This window comes from Capricornis sumatraensis, chromosome X (assembly GCF_032405125.1).
Source record: "Capricornis sumatraensis isolate serow.1 chromosome X, serow.2, whole genome shotgun sequence".
NCBI classification, from domain to species: Eukaryota; Metazoa; Chordata; class Mammalia; order Artiodactyla; family Bovidae; genus Capricornis; species Capricornis sumatraensis.
This window is the reverse complement of record NC_091092.1, coordinates 61,140,641-61,158,987: the sequence shown is the minus strand read 5'-3', so window position 1 is coordinate 61,158,987 and position 18,347 is coordinate 61,140,641. Positions and strand designations below refer to the sequence as shown.

At 38.4% G+C, this 18,347-nt stretch overlaps 1 protein-coding gene across 4 annotated transcripts in view; it reads left to right on the top strand.

Moving 5' to 3' along the window:
• Positions 1-18,347, top strand: part of VAMP7 (vesicle associated membrane protein 7) — an 87,493-nt gene that overhangs the window by 31,823 nt on the left and 37,323 nt on the right. For 3 of the 4 annotated variants that reach the window (XM_068962235.1, XM_068962236.1, XM_068962238.1), the window contains one exon: positions 7,171-7,261. In XM_068962235.1, the coding sequence (XP_068818336.1) occupies positions 7,171-7,261 (91 nt within the window). The remainder of the gene's footprint in view (positions 1-7,170; positions 7,262-18,347) is intronic. The other variant, XM_068962237.1, reaches the window with a different exon arrangement.

Below are 18,347 nucleotides of genomic sequence, written 5' to 3'. Positions count from 1 at the left end.
TAAGACCTGAAACCATAAAACTTCTAGAAGAAAACATAGTATGCTCTTTAACATTGGTATTGATAGTTTTTTTGGATATGTCTCTGGCGAGGGAAACAAAAATAAACAAATGGGAGTACATCAAACTGAAAAGCTATTGCTCAGTGAAGGAAATTACCAATAAAATGAAAAGGCTGCCTACTGAAAGGGAGAAGATATTTGCAAACAATATATCTGATAAGGGGATAATACCTACAATGAGCAAAGAACTGATAAAACTTGGACATCTAAAAAACAAGCCACAATGGAGTATTACTCAGCCATTAAAAATAATACATTTGAATCAGTTATAATGAGGTGGATGAAACTGGAGCCTATTATACAGAGTGAAGTAAGCCAGAAAGAAAAACACCAATACAGTATACTAACATATATGGAATTTAGAAAGATAGTAATGATAACCCTGTATGTGAGACAGCAAAAGAGACACAGATGTATAGAACAGTCTTTTGGACTGTGGGAGAGGGCAAGGGTGGGATGATTTGGAGAATGGCATTGAAACATATATAATATCATATGTGAAACAAATCGCCAGACCAGGCTCAATGCATGATACAGGATGCTCGGGGCTGGTGCACTGGGATGACACAGAGGGATGGTATGGGGAGGGAGGTGGGAGGGGGGGTTCAAGATGGGGAACACGTGTACACCCGTGGTGGATTCATGTTGATGTATGGCAAAACCAATACAATATTGTAAAGTAATAAGCCTCCAACTAAAATAAATAAATTTATATTAAAAAACCAACTATAAAGTGGACACAAGAACTGAATAGCTGTCTTTCCAAAGAAGACAGACAGATGGCCAACAGGCACTTAAAAAAAGATACACAATATCACTATTTGTCCAGGAAATGCAAGTCAAAACCACAGTGGGAGATATTACCTCACACTTGTCAGAATGGCTGTTGTCCAAAAGGCAAGAAATTAACAAGTGTTGGTGAGGATGTAGAGAAAAAGGAACCCTCCTGCACTGTTGATGGGAGTGTAAATTGGTGCAGCCACTATGGAAAACAATATGGAGATTCCTCCAAAAATTAAAAATAGAACTGTCGTATTATCAGCAATTCTACTCCTGGGTATTTATCTGAAGAACACAGAAACACTAATTAGAAAAGGCACATGCACCCCTATGTTCATTGAAGCATTATTTACAACAGCCAAGATATAGAAACAACCTAAATGTGCATCAATAGATAAATGGATAAAGAAGATGTGATATGTATGTATATATACACACACACACACGAGTATTACTCAACCATAAAAATGAAGGAAATCTTGTCACTTGCAGCAACATTGATGGATCTAGAGGATGTCTTGCTAAGTGAAAAAAAAAAGAGAAAGACAGATATTGTATGATTTCACTTATATGTAGAATCAAAAAATGAAACATAATAAAGCACTAACAGAGATACAGATACAGAGAAGAAATATATGATTGCCAGAGGGAAAATGTTGGGGGTAGGACAGAAATAGGTGAAGGAGACCGAGTTACAAAATTCAAGTTGCAATGTAAAAGAGTTGCAGGTATGAAATATGCCATACTGTGAATATATAGTTGTAACTATATAATGTCTTTGGATTTTAACATATGATAACTAAGCTTATTGCTGTGATCATTTTGAAATGTATAGAAATACTGAGTTCCAGAGAATAGCAAGGAAAGGTAAGAAAGGCTTCTTAAGTGAACAATGCAAAGAAATAGAAGAAAACAATAGAACAGGAAAGACTAGAGATCTCTTCGAGAAAATTAGAGCCACCAAGGGAACATTTCATGAAAAGATGGGCACAATAAAAGACAAATGATATGGATCTAACAGAAGCAGAGGATATTAAGAAGAGGTGGCAAGAATACACAGAAGAACTGTACAAAAAAGGTCTTAATGACCTGGATAACCATGATGTTGTGATCACTGACCTAGAGCCAGACATCCTGTAATGTGAAGTCAAGTGGGCCTTAGGAAGCATCACTATGAACAAAGCTAGTGGAGGTGGTGGAATTCCAGCTGAGCTATTTCAAATTCTAAAAGATGATGCTGTTAAAGTGCTGCACTCAGTATACCAGCACATTTGGAAAATTCAGCAGTGGCCATAGGGCTGGAAAAGGTCAGTTTTCATTCCAATCCCAAAGAAGGGCAATGCCAAAGAATGTTCAAACTGTCGCACAGTTGCACTCATTTCACATGCTAGCAAGGTAATGCTCAAAACCCTTCAAACTAGGCTTCAACAATACATGAACCAAGAGCTTCCATATGTACAAGCTGAATTTAGAAAATACAGAGGAACCAGAAATCAAATTGCCAACATCTGTTGTATCATAGAAAAAGCAAGAGAATTTCAGAAAAAATTCTGCATCATTGACTGTGCTAAATCACTAAGCGTGGGCGGCTGCGAGAGCCAGCTCACTAAGCGCTGGAATGCAAAAGTAGGAAGTCAAGAAACACCTGGAGTAACAGGAAAATTTGGCCTTGGAATGCGGAATGAAGCAGGGCAAAGACTAATAGCGTTTTGCCAAGAAAATGCACTGGTGATAGCAAACACCCTCTTCCAACAACACAAGAGAAGACTCTACACATGGACATCACCAGATGGTCAACACTGAAATCAGATTTATTATATTCTGTGCAGCCAAAGATGGAGAAGCTCTATACAGTCAACAAAAACAAGACCAGGAGCTGACTGTGGCTCAGATCATGAACTCCTTATTACCAAATTCAGACTTATATTGAAGAAAGTAGGGAAAACCGCTAGACCATTCAGGTATGACCTAAATCAAATCCCTTATGATTATACAGTGGAAGTGAGAAATAGATTTAAGGGTCTAGATCTGATAGAGTGCCTGATGAACTATGGAATGAAGTTTGTGACATTGTGCAGGAGACAGGGATCAAGACCATCCCCATGGAAAACAAATGCAAAAAAGCAAAATGGCTGTCTGGGGAGGCCTTACAAATAGCTGTGAAGAGAAGAGAGGCGAAAAGCAAAGGAGAAAAGGAAAGATATAGGAATCTAAATGCAGAGTTCCAAAGAATAGCAAGAAGAGATAAGAAAGCCTTCTTCAGTGATCAATGCAAAGAAATAGAGGAAAACAGTAGACTGGGAAAGACTAGAGATCTCTTCAAGAAAATTAGAGATACCAAGGGAACATTTCATGCAAAGATGGGCTCGATAAAGGACAGAAATGGTATGGACCTAGCCAAAGCAGAAGATATTAAGAAGAGGTGGCAAGAATACTCAGAAGAACTGTACAAAAAAGATCTTCACGACCCAGATAATCATGATGATGTGATCACTAATCTAGAGCCAGACATCCTGGAATGTGAAGTCAAGTGGGCCTTAGAAAGCATCACTACGAACTAAGCTAGTGGAGGTGATGGAATTCCAATTGAGCTATTTCAAATCCTAAAAGATCATGCTGTGAAAGTGCTGCACTCAATATGCCAGCAAATTTGGAAAACTCAGCAGTGGCCACAGGACTGGAAAAGGTCAATTTTCATTCCAATTCCAAAGAAAGGCAATGCCAAAGAATGTTCAAACTACTGCACAATTGCACTTATCCCACATGCTAGTAAAGTAATGCTCGAAATTCTCCAAGCCAGGCTTCAGCAATACGTGAACCATGAACTCCCTGACATTCAAGTTGGTTTTAGAAAAGGCAGAGGAACCAGAGATCAAATTGCCAACATCTGCTGGATCATGGAAAAAGCAAGAGAGTTCCACAAAAACATCTATTTCTGCCTTATTGACTATACCAAAGCCTTTGACTGTGTGGATCACAATAAACTGTGGAAAATTCTGAAAGAGATGGGAATACCAGACCACCTGACCTGCCTCTTGAGAAATCTGTATGCAGGTCAGGAAGCAACAGTTAGAACTGGACATGGAACAACAGACTGGTTCCAAATAGGAAAAGGAGAACATCAAGGCTGTATATTGTCACCCCACTTATTTAACTTACATGCAGAGTACATCATGAGCAATGCTGGACTGGAAGAAACACAAGCTGGAATCAAGATTGCCAGGAGAAATATCAATAACCTCAGATATGCAGATGACACCACCCTTATGGCAGAAAGTGAAGAGGAGCTAAAAAGCCTCTTGATGAAAGTGAAAGAGAGCGAAAAAGTTGGCTTAAAGCTCAACATTCAGGAAACGAAGATCATGGCATCTGATCCCATCACTTCATGAGAAATAGATGGGGAAACAGTAGAAACAGTGTCAGACTTTATTTTTGGGGGCTCCAGTATCACTGCAGATGGTGACTGCAGCCATGAAATTAAAAGACACTTACTCCTTGGAAGAAAACTTATGACCAGCCTAGATAGCATATTCAAAAGCAGGGACATTACTTCGCCGACTAAGGTCCGTCTAGTCAAGGCTATGGTTTTTCCTGTGGTCATGTTGGACTTTGAAGAAGGCTGAGCGCCAAAGAATTGATGCTTTTGAACTGTGGTGTTGGAGAAGACTCTTGAGAGTCCCTTGGACTGCAAGGAGATCCAACCAGTCCATTCTGAAGGAGATCAACCCTGGGATTTCTTTGGAAGGAATGATGCTAGAGCTGAAACTCCAGTACTTTGGCCACCTCATGAGAAGAGTTGACTCATTGGAAAAGACTCTGATGCTGGGAGGGATTGGGAGCAGGAGAAGAAGGGGACGACAGAGGATGAGATGGCTGGATGGCATCATAGACTCAATGGACGTGAGTCTGAGTGAACTCTGGGAGATGGTGATGAACAGGGAGGCCTGGTGTGCTGTGATTCATGAGGTCACAAAGAGTCAGACACGACTGAGCGACTGAATTGAACTGACTGTGCTAAAAGTCTTTGTCTGTGTGGATCACAAGAAACTGGAATATTCTTAAAGAGATGGGAATACCAAACCACCTTACCTGTCTCCTAAGAAACCTCTATGCAGGTCTAGAAGCAACAGTTAGAACCAGACATGGAGCAATGAACTGGTTCCAAACTGGGAAAAGAGTATGTCAAGGCTGTATATTGTCACTCTGCTTATTTTACTTACATGAAGACTACATCATGTGAAATGCTGGGCTAGATGAATCACAAGATGGAATCGAGATTGCTGGGAGAAATATCAAAAAACTCGGATATTGCAGATGATACCACCCTAATGGCAGAAAGCGAAGAACTAAAGAGCCTCTTGATGAAAGTGAAAGAGGAGAGTGAAAAAGCTGGCTTAAAACTCAGCATTCAAAAAACAAAGATCATGACATTTAGCCCCATCATTTCATGCAAAATAGATGGGGAGAAGTGGAATGAGTAACACGTTTTATTTTCATGGGCTCCAAAATCACTACAGACAGTGACTCCAGCCATGAAATTAAAAGATGCTTGCTCCATGAAAGAAAAGCTATGACAAACCTAAACAGTGTATTAAAAAGCAGAGATACCACTTTTCCAACACAATCCATCTAGTCAAAGCTGTGGTTTTTCTAGTAGTCATGTACAGGTGTTAGAGTTGGACCAGAAAGAAGATTGGGGCTTCCCTGGTGGCTCAGACAGTAAACAATCTGCCTGCAATGCGAGAGATCTGGGTTCGATCCCTGGGTTGGGAAGAGCCCCTGGAGGAAGGCATGGCAACCCACTCCAGTATTCTTGGCTGGAGAGTCACTATGGACAGAGGATTCTGGCAGGCTGTAGTCCATGGGGTCTCAAAGAGTCAGACATGACTGAGCTACTAAGTACAGTATAAAGACAGTTGAGTGCCGAAGATCTGATGCTTTTGAACTGTGGTGCTGAGAAGACTCTTGAGAGTCCCTTGGACAGCAAGGAGATCAAACCAGTCAGTCCTAAAGGATATCAACCCTGAATGTTCATTGGAAGGACTGATGCTGAAGCTGAAGCTCTAGTACTTTGGATACCTGATGCAAGCAGCCAACTCACTGGAAGACCCTGATGCTGGGTTAGACTGAAGGCAAAAGGAGAAGGGGTGACAGAGGATGAGATGGTTGGATAGCAACACCTACTCAATGGACATGAGTTTGAGGAAACTCTTGGAGATAGTGAAGGACAGGGGAACCTGGCGTGCTGCAGTCTATGGGATCTCAAAGAGTCATACATGACTTAGTGACTGAACAGCAATGTTTTGTGCAACAGAAACTAACAAACACTCATAACAAACTCATAATGTCAAAACAGACTCATAGAAAAAGAGATCAGAGAGCTGGGATTGTGGGGAGGGATGATTGGATGAAATTGGTCACAAAGTACAAACTTACAGTTATAAGATAAATACTAGGGATATAGTGGACAACATGATAAATATAATTAACAGTGCTTTATGTTATATATGAACATCATTGAGAGTAAATCCTAAGAGTTCACATCATAAGGGGAAAAAAGGTATTTGGTTCCGCTGGCAGCAAAACTTTGAATTTAGCCAGTTTGTCTTTAGCTCCAGATATGTGTGTGAACCTTTAAACAAATTTGTGACAGGATCTTGTCTATAAATGGAAATAATAATAATAGTATCTTCATAGAGTTTTTGCATGGTTTAAATAATATCCCATATTTGAAGCACTTAGCACAGTGAAGTGACTGGAATATTGTGTATTACGAAGTCCACAATTATTTGCTATAGATAATAACTTCAAAATATATACTCTCATTTATACTCTTACATTTTTAGATCCTATAATAAGCCAGTGAAAATAGCATGCATACTCTGATCCCAACAGATAACAAAAATAGATGCCCAGAAGCTGGGCCAGTCCCTACCTCATCACACCCAAGAAATAGGAAAAGATTAAGAGTACCTTTTGCCTAACCTGTTACCTCTGCCTTAGCTACAGTCTTCTCCTTTCTTCCTTGTCTGAACATAGATTATATAACACCCTACTTCTGCCCAGGAATCTCAGATGTGTATTTGATATCCTTAGCTATATTTCATTTGAAATAAGGTGATCTTTTTATACTATAACACTTATATTTCATATGGTAGCAAATTTTATGCTTTTGTATATTTTTTCCCTAGGTCTGGTAACAATTTTTGAATGAAGTGACATCTCTTTTGTGCTTGTGTTGTAGCTTTTATGTGTCATTCCTCTTCTGTTTGTTTTCGTATTGTGAATAATGTCCGGGTATCATAAGTTAAATCATATTTTTTTTTATAGAAGCATCACTCTGAGAATAAGGGCCTAGATAAAGTGATGGAGACTCAAGCCCAAGTGGATGAACTTAAAGGAATCATGGTCAGAAATATAGGTATGTTTCATGACATACTCTGCATGTATGTGGGCAAAAATGATATTAGATTACTTGATTGGGGTCAGATCATTCTAGAGAAACTGAAGTAGCACTTCTTTATTCTTAATATTGGAAGCTAATTGTCAGCTGAGTTGTGGATATTTCTTACCTCTAATACTGCCTGCTGTATGAATGGTTTCTTTTAGCATTTATGACTTTCTTCATTCTAAATTGGTTAGTTTAGGGACTTCCCTGGAGGTCCAGTGGTTAAGACTTCTTCCAATGCAATGGATGAGGGTTCAATCCCTTTTTGGAGAGCTGAGATCCCACATGGCTTGAGACCAAAAAAACCAAAGCATAAACCAGAATCAGTGTTGTAACAAATTCTGTAAAGATGTTTTTAAAAAATAAATACATTAGTTTACTTAGCAAAACTTATGTCTAAGACCCTTAAATAGTTCAGCAGTTTAGAATAATTCAATTTGGGCTAGAAATACCCAGATAGTTACTATCAGTATAGATACTTAGAGTATAACTCTTTGACCTTCTTATAAAGTTTGTAGCTCTTGACTGAAAGAAATAATTGGATCAAAAAGCTGTTGTATTCTTCAAGAAAATGAACTGTGACATAAATTCCATTGGCCTGTGTTTTGTCAAGAACCTATATAGCACATTAAAATAATCCAAGAAAATATATCGGTTTTTTTTTTGATTGATTATAATGATGGTATTTAGATTTAGGATGATGTTAATTTTTTACTAGCTCCAGTTTTCACATTGTAGTTCTTGGGCTAGCAGCATCAGCATCCTCTGGGTTCATTTCAGTTCAGTCGCTCAGTCATGTCTGACTCTGCGAACCCATGGACTGCAGCACACCAGGTTTCCCTGTCCGTTACCAACTCCCGGAGCTTACTCAAACTCATGTCCATCGAGTTGGTGATGCCATCCAACCATCTTATCCTCTGTCATCCCCTTCTGCTCACTCTTTCAATCTTTCCCAGCATCAGGGTCTTTTCCGTTGATTCAGTTCTTTGCATCATGTGGCCAAAGTATTGGAGTTTCAGCTTCAGCATCAGTCCTTCCAATGAATATTCATGACTGATTTCCATTAGGATGGACTGATTGGATCTCCTTGCAGTCCCAGGGACTCTCAAGAGTCTTCTCCAACACCACAGTTCAAAAGCATCAATTCTTCAGTGCTCTGCCTTTATGGTCCAACTCTCACATCCATACATGACTACTGGAAAAACCATAATTTTGACTAGACGGACCTTTGTTGGCTTCATGTACCAGGTTTTTCAGCTGGAAACTGGCATTAAGAAGCATTTCACCTGACTTCTCCAGGACCAAGCTGTTTCCTTAGAATTGATTGTGATTAACTTGCAGGCAGTTTGAATTGAGCTGTTTGAATAGTAAAATGTTTGAGCTGTTTAAAATCATTTTTTAAACTCTAGGGAAAAACATCTAAGAATTGAGATCCCAGTTATCTAAATATTTTGAGGGTGCTCCCCCCAACAGGGTTCCAGCTGATGTGTCTTCTAACTATATGGACTGACTTGCCCAAAGGCAATTTAGAATACCAATGGCCGATGGGAAAGTTTTGAAATTCTCAAACTTAATTTCCTTAAAGCCAGATTTAATTACAATAGCTCAAAAATTTCCAGACTTGAGTGGAATGCTTATTTCATTTGGTATTTTGGGGCTTCCCAAGATTATCAGGAGTCTCCCTAAAATTGCCTCTCTAGAATAAAATTTTTAAATGAACTGAGGCGAACAGTGAAAGATAAAATGGCTCCCAAAGCTTCAGGCTCTTCCTTGGCTTTTTTTTTGTTTCAGGCTCTGCCTCCAGTGCCATCTCGTCTCTCTCCCTCTGCTTTTCGTGGCTGGACTCTACAACTGGCCACCATCTTCCCACTTCCTTTCTGTTAGGGGAAACACACTGACTGAAACTGCCCACCCTGGCCAGGCACCATAGTAACTATTTGCATGAGTTGTTTTACAACAGGAGGTCCTGGTAAGGAACATGGAACTAATAAGCCACCACCAGCTGGAAGAGTTTGGGAAAGGTGACAGCATGTGTCAGACCACCTCCTAGGATCCTTCTCGCTGGCATCCATCTTGGCTGAGCAATGTACGCACCACCGGGAAGGACTCTGAGTCAGAATGACTGGCCAAAGACAACCCAGAAATTAATCCCATCCTCTGGGAACCTGTTAGAAATGCAAATTTTCAGGCCACACCCCAAGCCAACTGAATCAGAAACTCTTAGAGTGGGAAATCCGTGTTTTCACAAGCCCTCCAAAGGATTCTAATGCATATTCAAGTTATAGAACCACTCTTAAATATATCTTGTAAGAGGAATGTCTTACATACAATAAATTCTTTTATAAAATTGAACAAAAATTAGTACATAAATGCTTTATAAAATGTTTACCTTCAATGTCATTTTATAAATGTCCACTTATAATTTTGAATTTACTATTTAAATTACTTTTACACTTACTATTAGAACACTTAAAAGTAATGAAAAGATGTTTTAAAAAATGTATTGTCTCACCATCCTAAAGTTTATTTCCATTTACTTTAGTTTAAATTTTTATTCATATGTTTACATAGTTGAAAGTCATATTTTATATTCAGTTTTATGGAGGTAGTGTAATATAGTAAGGTAGTATAATATAGTAATCGAGATTTGGAGTCATATAAACCTGAGTTTGAATCCTTATTTCACTTCCTACCTTCTGGTAGGCCTTCATCAACCCTCTAACCTCTCTGACCTTTATCTGCAAAAAAAAGGAGATAATAAAACCTAAGTTTACCAGGATAAAAAAGGTAATATATATATAAAATACTTTGTACAGTGCTTGACACATAGTAAGAGCTGAATTATTATTAGTTTAGTCTGTTTTATGCTTGTGCAGTACTTCTTTGAGTTATATCACAGTTTGCCAGTTATGTACTTCTGTTGGACATTTTGGTTATTTAGAGAAGTATTATTCAGAATTTAAGGAGCTTGCTCCAGAATATAAGTCAATGCTGTGCTTCCTTCATGGAGAACATCTTGCTATGAAATCATCAATTCGACTGAACAGTGTATTTGGAAACTTAGTTGATCAGTAGCAGACACTCTTATGTAGCACTGATTTAGAAGTTTCTGCTATAGTAAGTGCTGTTATAAATATTTTTATGCCTATTATTTTTTCTTGGGCTTCTCAGGTGGCACAGGGGTAAAGAATCTGCCTGTAAATGCAGTAGGTTCAGGAAACAGGGGTTCAATCCCTGGGTTGGGAAGATCCCCTGGAGGAGGAATGGGAACCCACTTCAGTATTCTTGCCTGGCAAATCCCATAGACAGAGGAGCCTGATAGGCTACAGTCCATGAGGTTGCAAAGAGTCTGACACAACAACTGAGCATCATGCTTATTTTTCTTGTTTTGTTGAGATTAATTCCCAGAATTGTGATTAATAATCAAAAGGCAGAAACATTTTTACATTTCTTAATATGTATGTCTCTTGGTTATTTGAAGGGATTTTCTTTCTTTCATGTTAATTTTGATTGTATGTCTAGATGCAGACCAGAGAACCTAGTGAAAAACTACTAATATTTTTCTCTCTTTCTGGTCACCAAATATATTTATTTTGCTTGAAAGTGGAAGCAGCCACCTGCTGAAATATTATTTATTGCAGATGTGTAATGTTTCCAGAAAATGAACCTTTTTAATCAACTCCTTTTAAATGGCTTATTTTTAGACTTATAGAAATAACAAATTTAAAATGTAGGAAAAACATATCTAATCTTCTCCCTTTGCTTTTTAGCAGCTTTATTGAAATGCAATTCACGTACCATACAATTCATCCTTTTAAACTGTACAATCCAACTGTTTTTACTATATCCACAGAGCTGTGTGACAATCATCACAATCAGTTTTAGAATATTTTCATTATCCCCAAAAGAAATCCTGTACCCATTTACAGTCACTCCTCTTTTCTCTTCAACCTCCAGACCTAAGCAGCAATTAATCTCCTTTCTGTGTACATGTATTTGCCTGTTCTTGACATTTCATATAAATGGAGTTATATAAAACATGGCCTTAGTGATTTTGAAGTATATAATACAATATTATTGACGATGATTAGTATACTGTACACTAGATGTCCAGAACTTATTAATTTTCTAGTTGTAAAGTTATACCCTTTCACAGCATTGCTCCAATTCCTTTCCCCTCCCATCTTGGTACTAACCATTCTGGTTCAGCAAGGTTTACATTTTTAGATTCCACATATGATTAACATCATACAATATTTGTCTTTCTTTGACTAACTTAACTCACTAAGCATGGTGCCCTCAAGATTCATCCCTGTTGCAAACGACAGGACTTCCATTTTTCTCATGGCACAGTAATATTCCACTATATATATGCACCATGCCTTCTTTATCTATTCATCCATTGATGGGCACTTAGTTCATTTACATATCTAGACTGTTGTGAATAATGCTGCACTAAACATGGGAGTACAGATATCCTTTCAATATCCTGCTTTCATTTCCTTTAGATAGATACCCAGAAATGCAGTTGCTAGATATATTTGTTAGTTATAGTTTTAATTTTTTAAGAAAACTCCATGCTGTTTTTCTTAGTGATTGAACCAATTTACATTCCCGCCAGCAGTGCATAAGTCTTCCCTTTAATCCATATGCTCATCAATACTTATGTCTTATCTTGATGTTAGCTATTCTAATTGGTATAACGTTGATATCTCATTGTGGCTTTTATTTGCATGTTCCTGTTGATTTGTGATGTTGAGCATTTTTAATGTACCTGCTGTCCATTTGTATATCTTCTTTGGAAAAATTCTATTCAGTTCCTCTGCCTATTTTTAAATCAGATTTTTTTTGTTGTTGAGTTGTATTAATTCCTTATACATTTTGGATGATAAACCCTTATCCAGTATATGGTTTGTAAATGTTTTCTCCCATTCTATAGGTTACCTTTTCATTTTGTTGATTGTTACTTTTCCTGTCCAGAAGCTTTTTAGTTTGATGTAGTCCAGCTTACAGATTTTGCTTTCATTGCTTGTGCTTTTGATATCCTAAGTATCATTGCAAAGACCAGTGTCAAGAACTTTCTTCCTATATTTTCTTCTAGGTGTGTATTGGCTTCAGGTCTTATGTTTAAGTCTTTTATCCATTTCATATTAATTTTTGAGTGATGTATATTGGGGTCCAGTTTCCAGTTTCTGCGTGTGGTTATCCATGGGGTTTTCTGAACACCATTTTTTGAAGAGGTTATCCTTTCCCTCATTGAGTATTCTTGATTCTCTTGTCAAATCTTAGTTTACCACATGCATGGGGGTTTACTTCTGGTCTTTCAGTTTTGTTCCTTTGGTCCACGTATCTATTTTTGCCAGGAATACTGTTTTAATTACTATAGCTTTATTAGTATAGCTTGAAATCAGGAAGTGTAATGCCTCTGTCCTTGTTCTTTCTCAGGATTTCTTTGGCTATTTGGGATCTTTTTTAGTTTTGTACACATTTTAGGATTTTTTTTCTATTTCTGTCAAAAATGCCATTAGAATTTTGATGGAGATTGCATTGAATCTAGGTGACTTTGGCTAATATGAACATTTTAGCTATTAATTTTTCTGATCCATGGACATATGATATATTTCCATTTGTTTGTATCTTCTTTAATTTCTTTCATCAAAGTCTTGGAGCACACGGATCTTTACTTCCTTGTTTTTGTTTTTTTTTCAATATTTGTTTAAACTGGATATTTCTCTTTTTTTTCAGTTTTATTTATTTACTTTACAATATTGTATTGGTTTTGCCATACATTGACATGGATCCGCCATGGGTGTACATGTGTTCCCCAACCTGAACCCCCTCCCACCTCCTACCCCATCTCATCCCTCTGGGTCATCCTAGTGCACCAGCCCCGAGCACCCTGTATCATGCATCGAACCATGCATTCGTTTCACATATGATAATTTACATGTTTCAATGCCATTCTCCCATAACATCCTGCCTTCACCCTCTCCCAGAGTCCAAAAGACTGTTCTATACATCTGTGTCTCTTTTGCTGTCTCGCATACAGGGTTTTTGTTACCATATTTCTAAATTCCATATATATGTATTAGTATACTGTATTGGTGTTTTTCTTTCTGGCTTACTTCACTCTGTATAATAGGCTCCAGTTTCATGCACCTCATTAGAACTGATTCAAATGTATTCTTTTTAATGGCTGAGTAATACTCCATTGTGTATATGTACCACAGCTTTCTGATCCATTTGTCTGCTGATGGACATCTAGGTTGTTTCCATGTCCTGGCTACTATAAATAGTATAAACAGTGCTGCGATAAACATTGGGGTACACGTGTCTCTTTCAATTCTGGTTTCCTCAGTGTGTAGGCCCAGCAGTGGCATTGCTGGGTCATATGACAGTTCTATTTCCAGTTTTTTTTTCTTTTTTTTTTTAAGGAATCTCCACACTGTTCTCCATAGTGACTGTACTAGTTTGTATTCCCAACAACAGTGTAAGAGGGTTCCCTTCTCTCCACACCCTCTCCAGCATTTATTGCTTGCAGACTTTTGGATAGCAGCCATTCTGACTGGTGTGAAATGGTATCTCATTGTGGTTTTGATTTGCATTTCTCTGATGAGTGATGTTGATCATCTTTTCATATGTTTGGTAACTATCTGTATGTCTTCTTTGGAGAAATGTCAGTTTAGTTCTTTAGCCCACTTTTTGATTGGGTCGTTTATTTTTCTGGAATTGAGCTGCAGGAGTTGCTTGTATATTTTTGAGATTAATTCTTTGTCAGTTGCTTCGTTTGCTATTATTTTCTCCCATTCTGAAGGCTGTCTTTTCAGCTTGCTTATAGTTTCCTTTGTTGTGCAAAGGCTTTTAATTTGAATTAGGTCCCACTTGTTTATTTTTGCTTTTATTTCCAATATTCTGGGAGGTGGGTCACAGAGGATCCTGCTTTGATTTACATCGGAGAGTGTTTTGCCTATGTTTTCCTCTAGGAGTTTTATAGTTTCTGGTCTTACGTTTAGATCTTTAATACACTCTGACTTTATTTTTGTGTATGATGTTAGAAAGTGTTCTAGTTTCTGTCTTTTACAAGTTGTTGACCTGTTTCCCCAGCACCACTTGTTAAAGGGATTGTCTTTTCTCCGTATATTCTTGCCTCCTTTGTCAAAGATAAGGTGTCCATAGGTGCATGGATTTATCTCTGGGCTCTCTATTTTGTTCCAGTGATCTATATTTCTGTCTTTGTGCCAGTACCATACTGTCTTGATGACTGTGGCTTTGTAGTAGAGCCTAAAGTAAGGCAGGTTGATTCCTCCAGTTCCATTCTTCTTTCTGAAGATTGCTTTGGCTATTTGAGTTTTTTTGTATTTCCATACAAATTGTGAAATTATTTGTTCTCAGTTCAGTTGAGTTCAGTCACTCAGTCATGTCCGATTGTTTCTGACCCATGAATCGCAGCATGCCAGGCCATCCTGTCCATCACCATCTCCCGGAGTTCTCTCAGACTCACGTCCTTGAGTCCGTGATGCCATCCAGCCATCTCATCCTCTGTTGTCCCCTTCTCCTCCTGCCCCCAGTCCCTCCCAGCATCAGGGTCTTTTCCAATGAGTCAACTCTTCTCATGAGGTGGCCAAAGTACTGGAGTTTCAGCTCTAGCATCATTCCTTCCAAAGAAATCCCAGGGCTGATTTCCTTCAGAATGGACTGGTTGGATCTCCTTGCAGTCCAAGGGACTCTCAAGAGTCTTCTCCAACACCACAGTTCAAAAGCATCAATTCTTTGGCGCTCAGCTTTCTTCACAGTCCAACTCTCACATCCATACATGACCAAAGGAAAAACCATAGCCTACTAGACGGACCTTAGTCGGCAAAATAATGTCTCTGCTTTTGAATATGCTATCTAGGTTGGTCATAACTTTTCTTCCAAGGAGTAAGCGTCTTTTAATTTCATGGCTGCAGTCACCATCTGCAGTGATACTGGAGTCCCCCAAAATAAAGTCTGACACTGTTTCTACTGTTTCCCCATCTATTTGCCATGAAGTGATGGGACCAGATGCCATGATCTTCGTTTTCTGAATGCTGAGCTTTAGGCCAACTTTTTCGCTCTCCTCTTTCACTTCATCAAGAGGCTTTTTAGCTCCTCTTCACTTTCTGCCATAAGGGTGGTGTCATCTGCATATCTGAGGTTATTGATATTTCTCCTGGCAATCTTGATTCCAGCTTGTGTTTCTTCCAGTCCAGCGTTTCTCATGATGTACTCTGCATATAAGTTAAATAAGCAGGGTGACAATGTACAGCCTTGACATACTCCTTTTCCTATTTGGAACCAGTCTGTTGTTCCATGTCCAGTTCTAACTGTTGCTTCCTGACCTACATACAGATTTCTCAAGAGGCAGGTCAGGTGGTCTGGTATTCCCATCTCTTTCAGAATTTTCCACAGTTTATTGTGATCCACACAGTCAAAGGCTTTGGCATAGTCAATAAGGCAGAAATAGATGTTTTTGTGGAACTCTCTTGCTTTTTCCATGATCCAGCAGATGTTGGCAATTTGATCTCTGGTTCCTCCGCCTTTTCTAAAACCAACTTGAACATCAGGGAGTTCACGGTTCACGTATTGCTGAAGCCTGGCTTGGAGAATTTTGAGCATTACTTTACTAGCATGTGAGATGATTGCAATTGTGTGGTAGTTTGAACATTCTTTGGCATTGCCTTTCTTTGGAATTGGAATGAAAACTGACCTTTTCCAGTCCTGTGGCCACTGCTGAGTTTTCCAAATTTGCTGGCGTATTGAGTGCAGCACTTTCACAGCATGATCTTTCAGGATTTGAAACTGCTCAACTGGAATTCCATCACCTCCACTAGCTTAGTTCGTAGTGATGCTTTCTAAGGCCCACTTGACTTCACGTTCCAAGATGTCAGGTTCTAGATGAGTGATCACATCATCATGATTATCTGGGTCGTGAAGATCTATTTTGTACAGTTCCTCCGTGTATTCTTGCCACCTCTTCTTAATATCTTCTGCTTCTTTTAGGTCCATACCATTTCTGTCCTTTATCGAGCCCATCTTTGCATGAAATGTTCCCTTGGTATCTAATTTTCTTGAAGAGATCTCTATTCTTTCCCAATTTGTTGTTTTCCTCTATTTCTTTGCATTGATCACTGAAGAAGGCATTCTTATCTCTTCTTGCTATTCTCTGGAACTCTGCATTCAGATGCTTATATCTTTCCTTTTCTCCTTTGCTTTTCGCCTCTCTTCTTTCACAGCTATTTGTAAGGCCTCCCCAGACAGCCATTTTCCTTTTTTGCATTTGTTTTCCATGGGGATGGTCTTGATCCCTGTCTTCTGTACAATGTCACGAACCTCTGTCCATAGTTCATCAGGCACTGTATCTATCAGATCTAGACCCTTAAATCTATTTCTCACTTCCACTGTATAATCATAAGGGATTTGATTTAGGTCATTCCTGAATGGTCTGGCAGTTTCCCCTACTTTCTTCAATTTAAGTCTGAATTTGGTAATAAGGAGTTCATGATCTAAGCCACAGTCAGCTCCTGGTCTTGTTTTTGCTGACTGTATAGAGCTTCTCCATCTTTGGCCACACAGAATATAATCAATCTGATTTCATTGTTGACCATCTGGTGATGTCCATGTGTAGAGTCTTCTCTTGTGTTGTTGGAAGAGGGTGTTTGCTATCACCAGTGCATTTTCTTGGCAAAACTCTATTAGTCTTTGCCCTGCTTCATTCCGCATTCCAAGGCCAAATTTTCCTGTTACTCCAGGTGTTTTTTGACTTCCTTTGGGTGTTAGTTCTAAAAGGTCTTGTAGGTCTTCATAAAACCGTTCAACTTCGGCTTCTTCAGTGTTACTCGTTGGGGCATAGGCTTGGTTAACTGTGATACTGAATGGTTTGCCTTGGAGACGAACAGAGATCATTCTGTCGTTTTTGAGATTGCATCCAAGTACTGCATTTTGGACTCTTTTGTTGACCATAAAAATACCATTGGTAGCTTGATAGGGATTGCATTGAATTTGTAAATTGCTTTGGGTAGTATACTCTTTTTCACTATATTGATTCTTCTGATCCGTGAACACGGTATATTTCTCCATCTATTAGTGTCCTCTCTGATTTCTTTCATCAGTGTTTTATAGTTTTCTATATATAGGTCTTTAGTTTCTTTAGGTAGATATATTCCTAAGTATTTTATTCTTTTCATTGCAATGGTGAATGGAATTGTTTCCTTAATTTTTCTATTTTCTCATTGTTAGTGTATAGGAATGCAAGGGATTTCTGTGTGTTAATTTTATATCCTTCAACTTTACTATATTCATTGATTAGCTCTAGAAATTTTCTGGTGGAGTCTTTAGGGTTTTCTATGTAGAGATCATGTCATCTGCAAACAGTGAGAATTTTATTTCTTCCTTTCCAATTTGGATTCCTTTTATTTCTTTTTCTGCTCTGATTGCTGTGGGTGGAACTTCCAAAACTATGTTGAATAGTAGTGGTGAGAGTGGGCACCCTTGTCTTGTCCCTGACTTTAGGGGAAATGCTTTCAATTTTTCACCATTGAGGATAATGTTGGCTGTGGGTTTGCCATATATAGCTTTCATTATGTATAGGTATGTTCCTTCTATTCCTGCTTTCTGGAGGTTTTTTTTTTTTTTATCAGAAATGGATGTTGAATTTTGTCAAAGGATTTTTCTGCATCTATTGAGATAATCATACAGTTTTTATCTTTCAATTTGTTAATGTGGTATATTACTTTGATTGATTTGCAGATATTGAAGAATCCTTGCATCCCTGGGATAGAGCCCTGTGGTCATGATGTATGATCTTTTTAATATGTTGTTGGATTCTGTTTGCTAGAATTTTGTTAAGGATTTTTGCATCTATGTTCATCAGTGATATTGGCCTGTAGTTTTCTTTTTTTTGTGGCATTGTTTATCAGGTTTTTGGAGAATTTTTAGCATTAATTTACTAGCGTGTGAGATGAGTGCAATTGTGCAGTAGTTTGAGCATTCTTTGGCATTGCCTTTCTTTGGGATTGGAATGAATACTAACCTTTTGCAG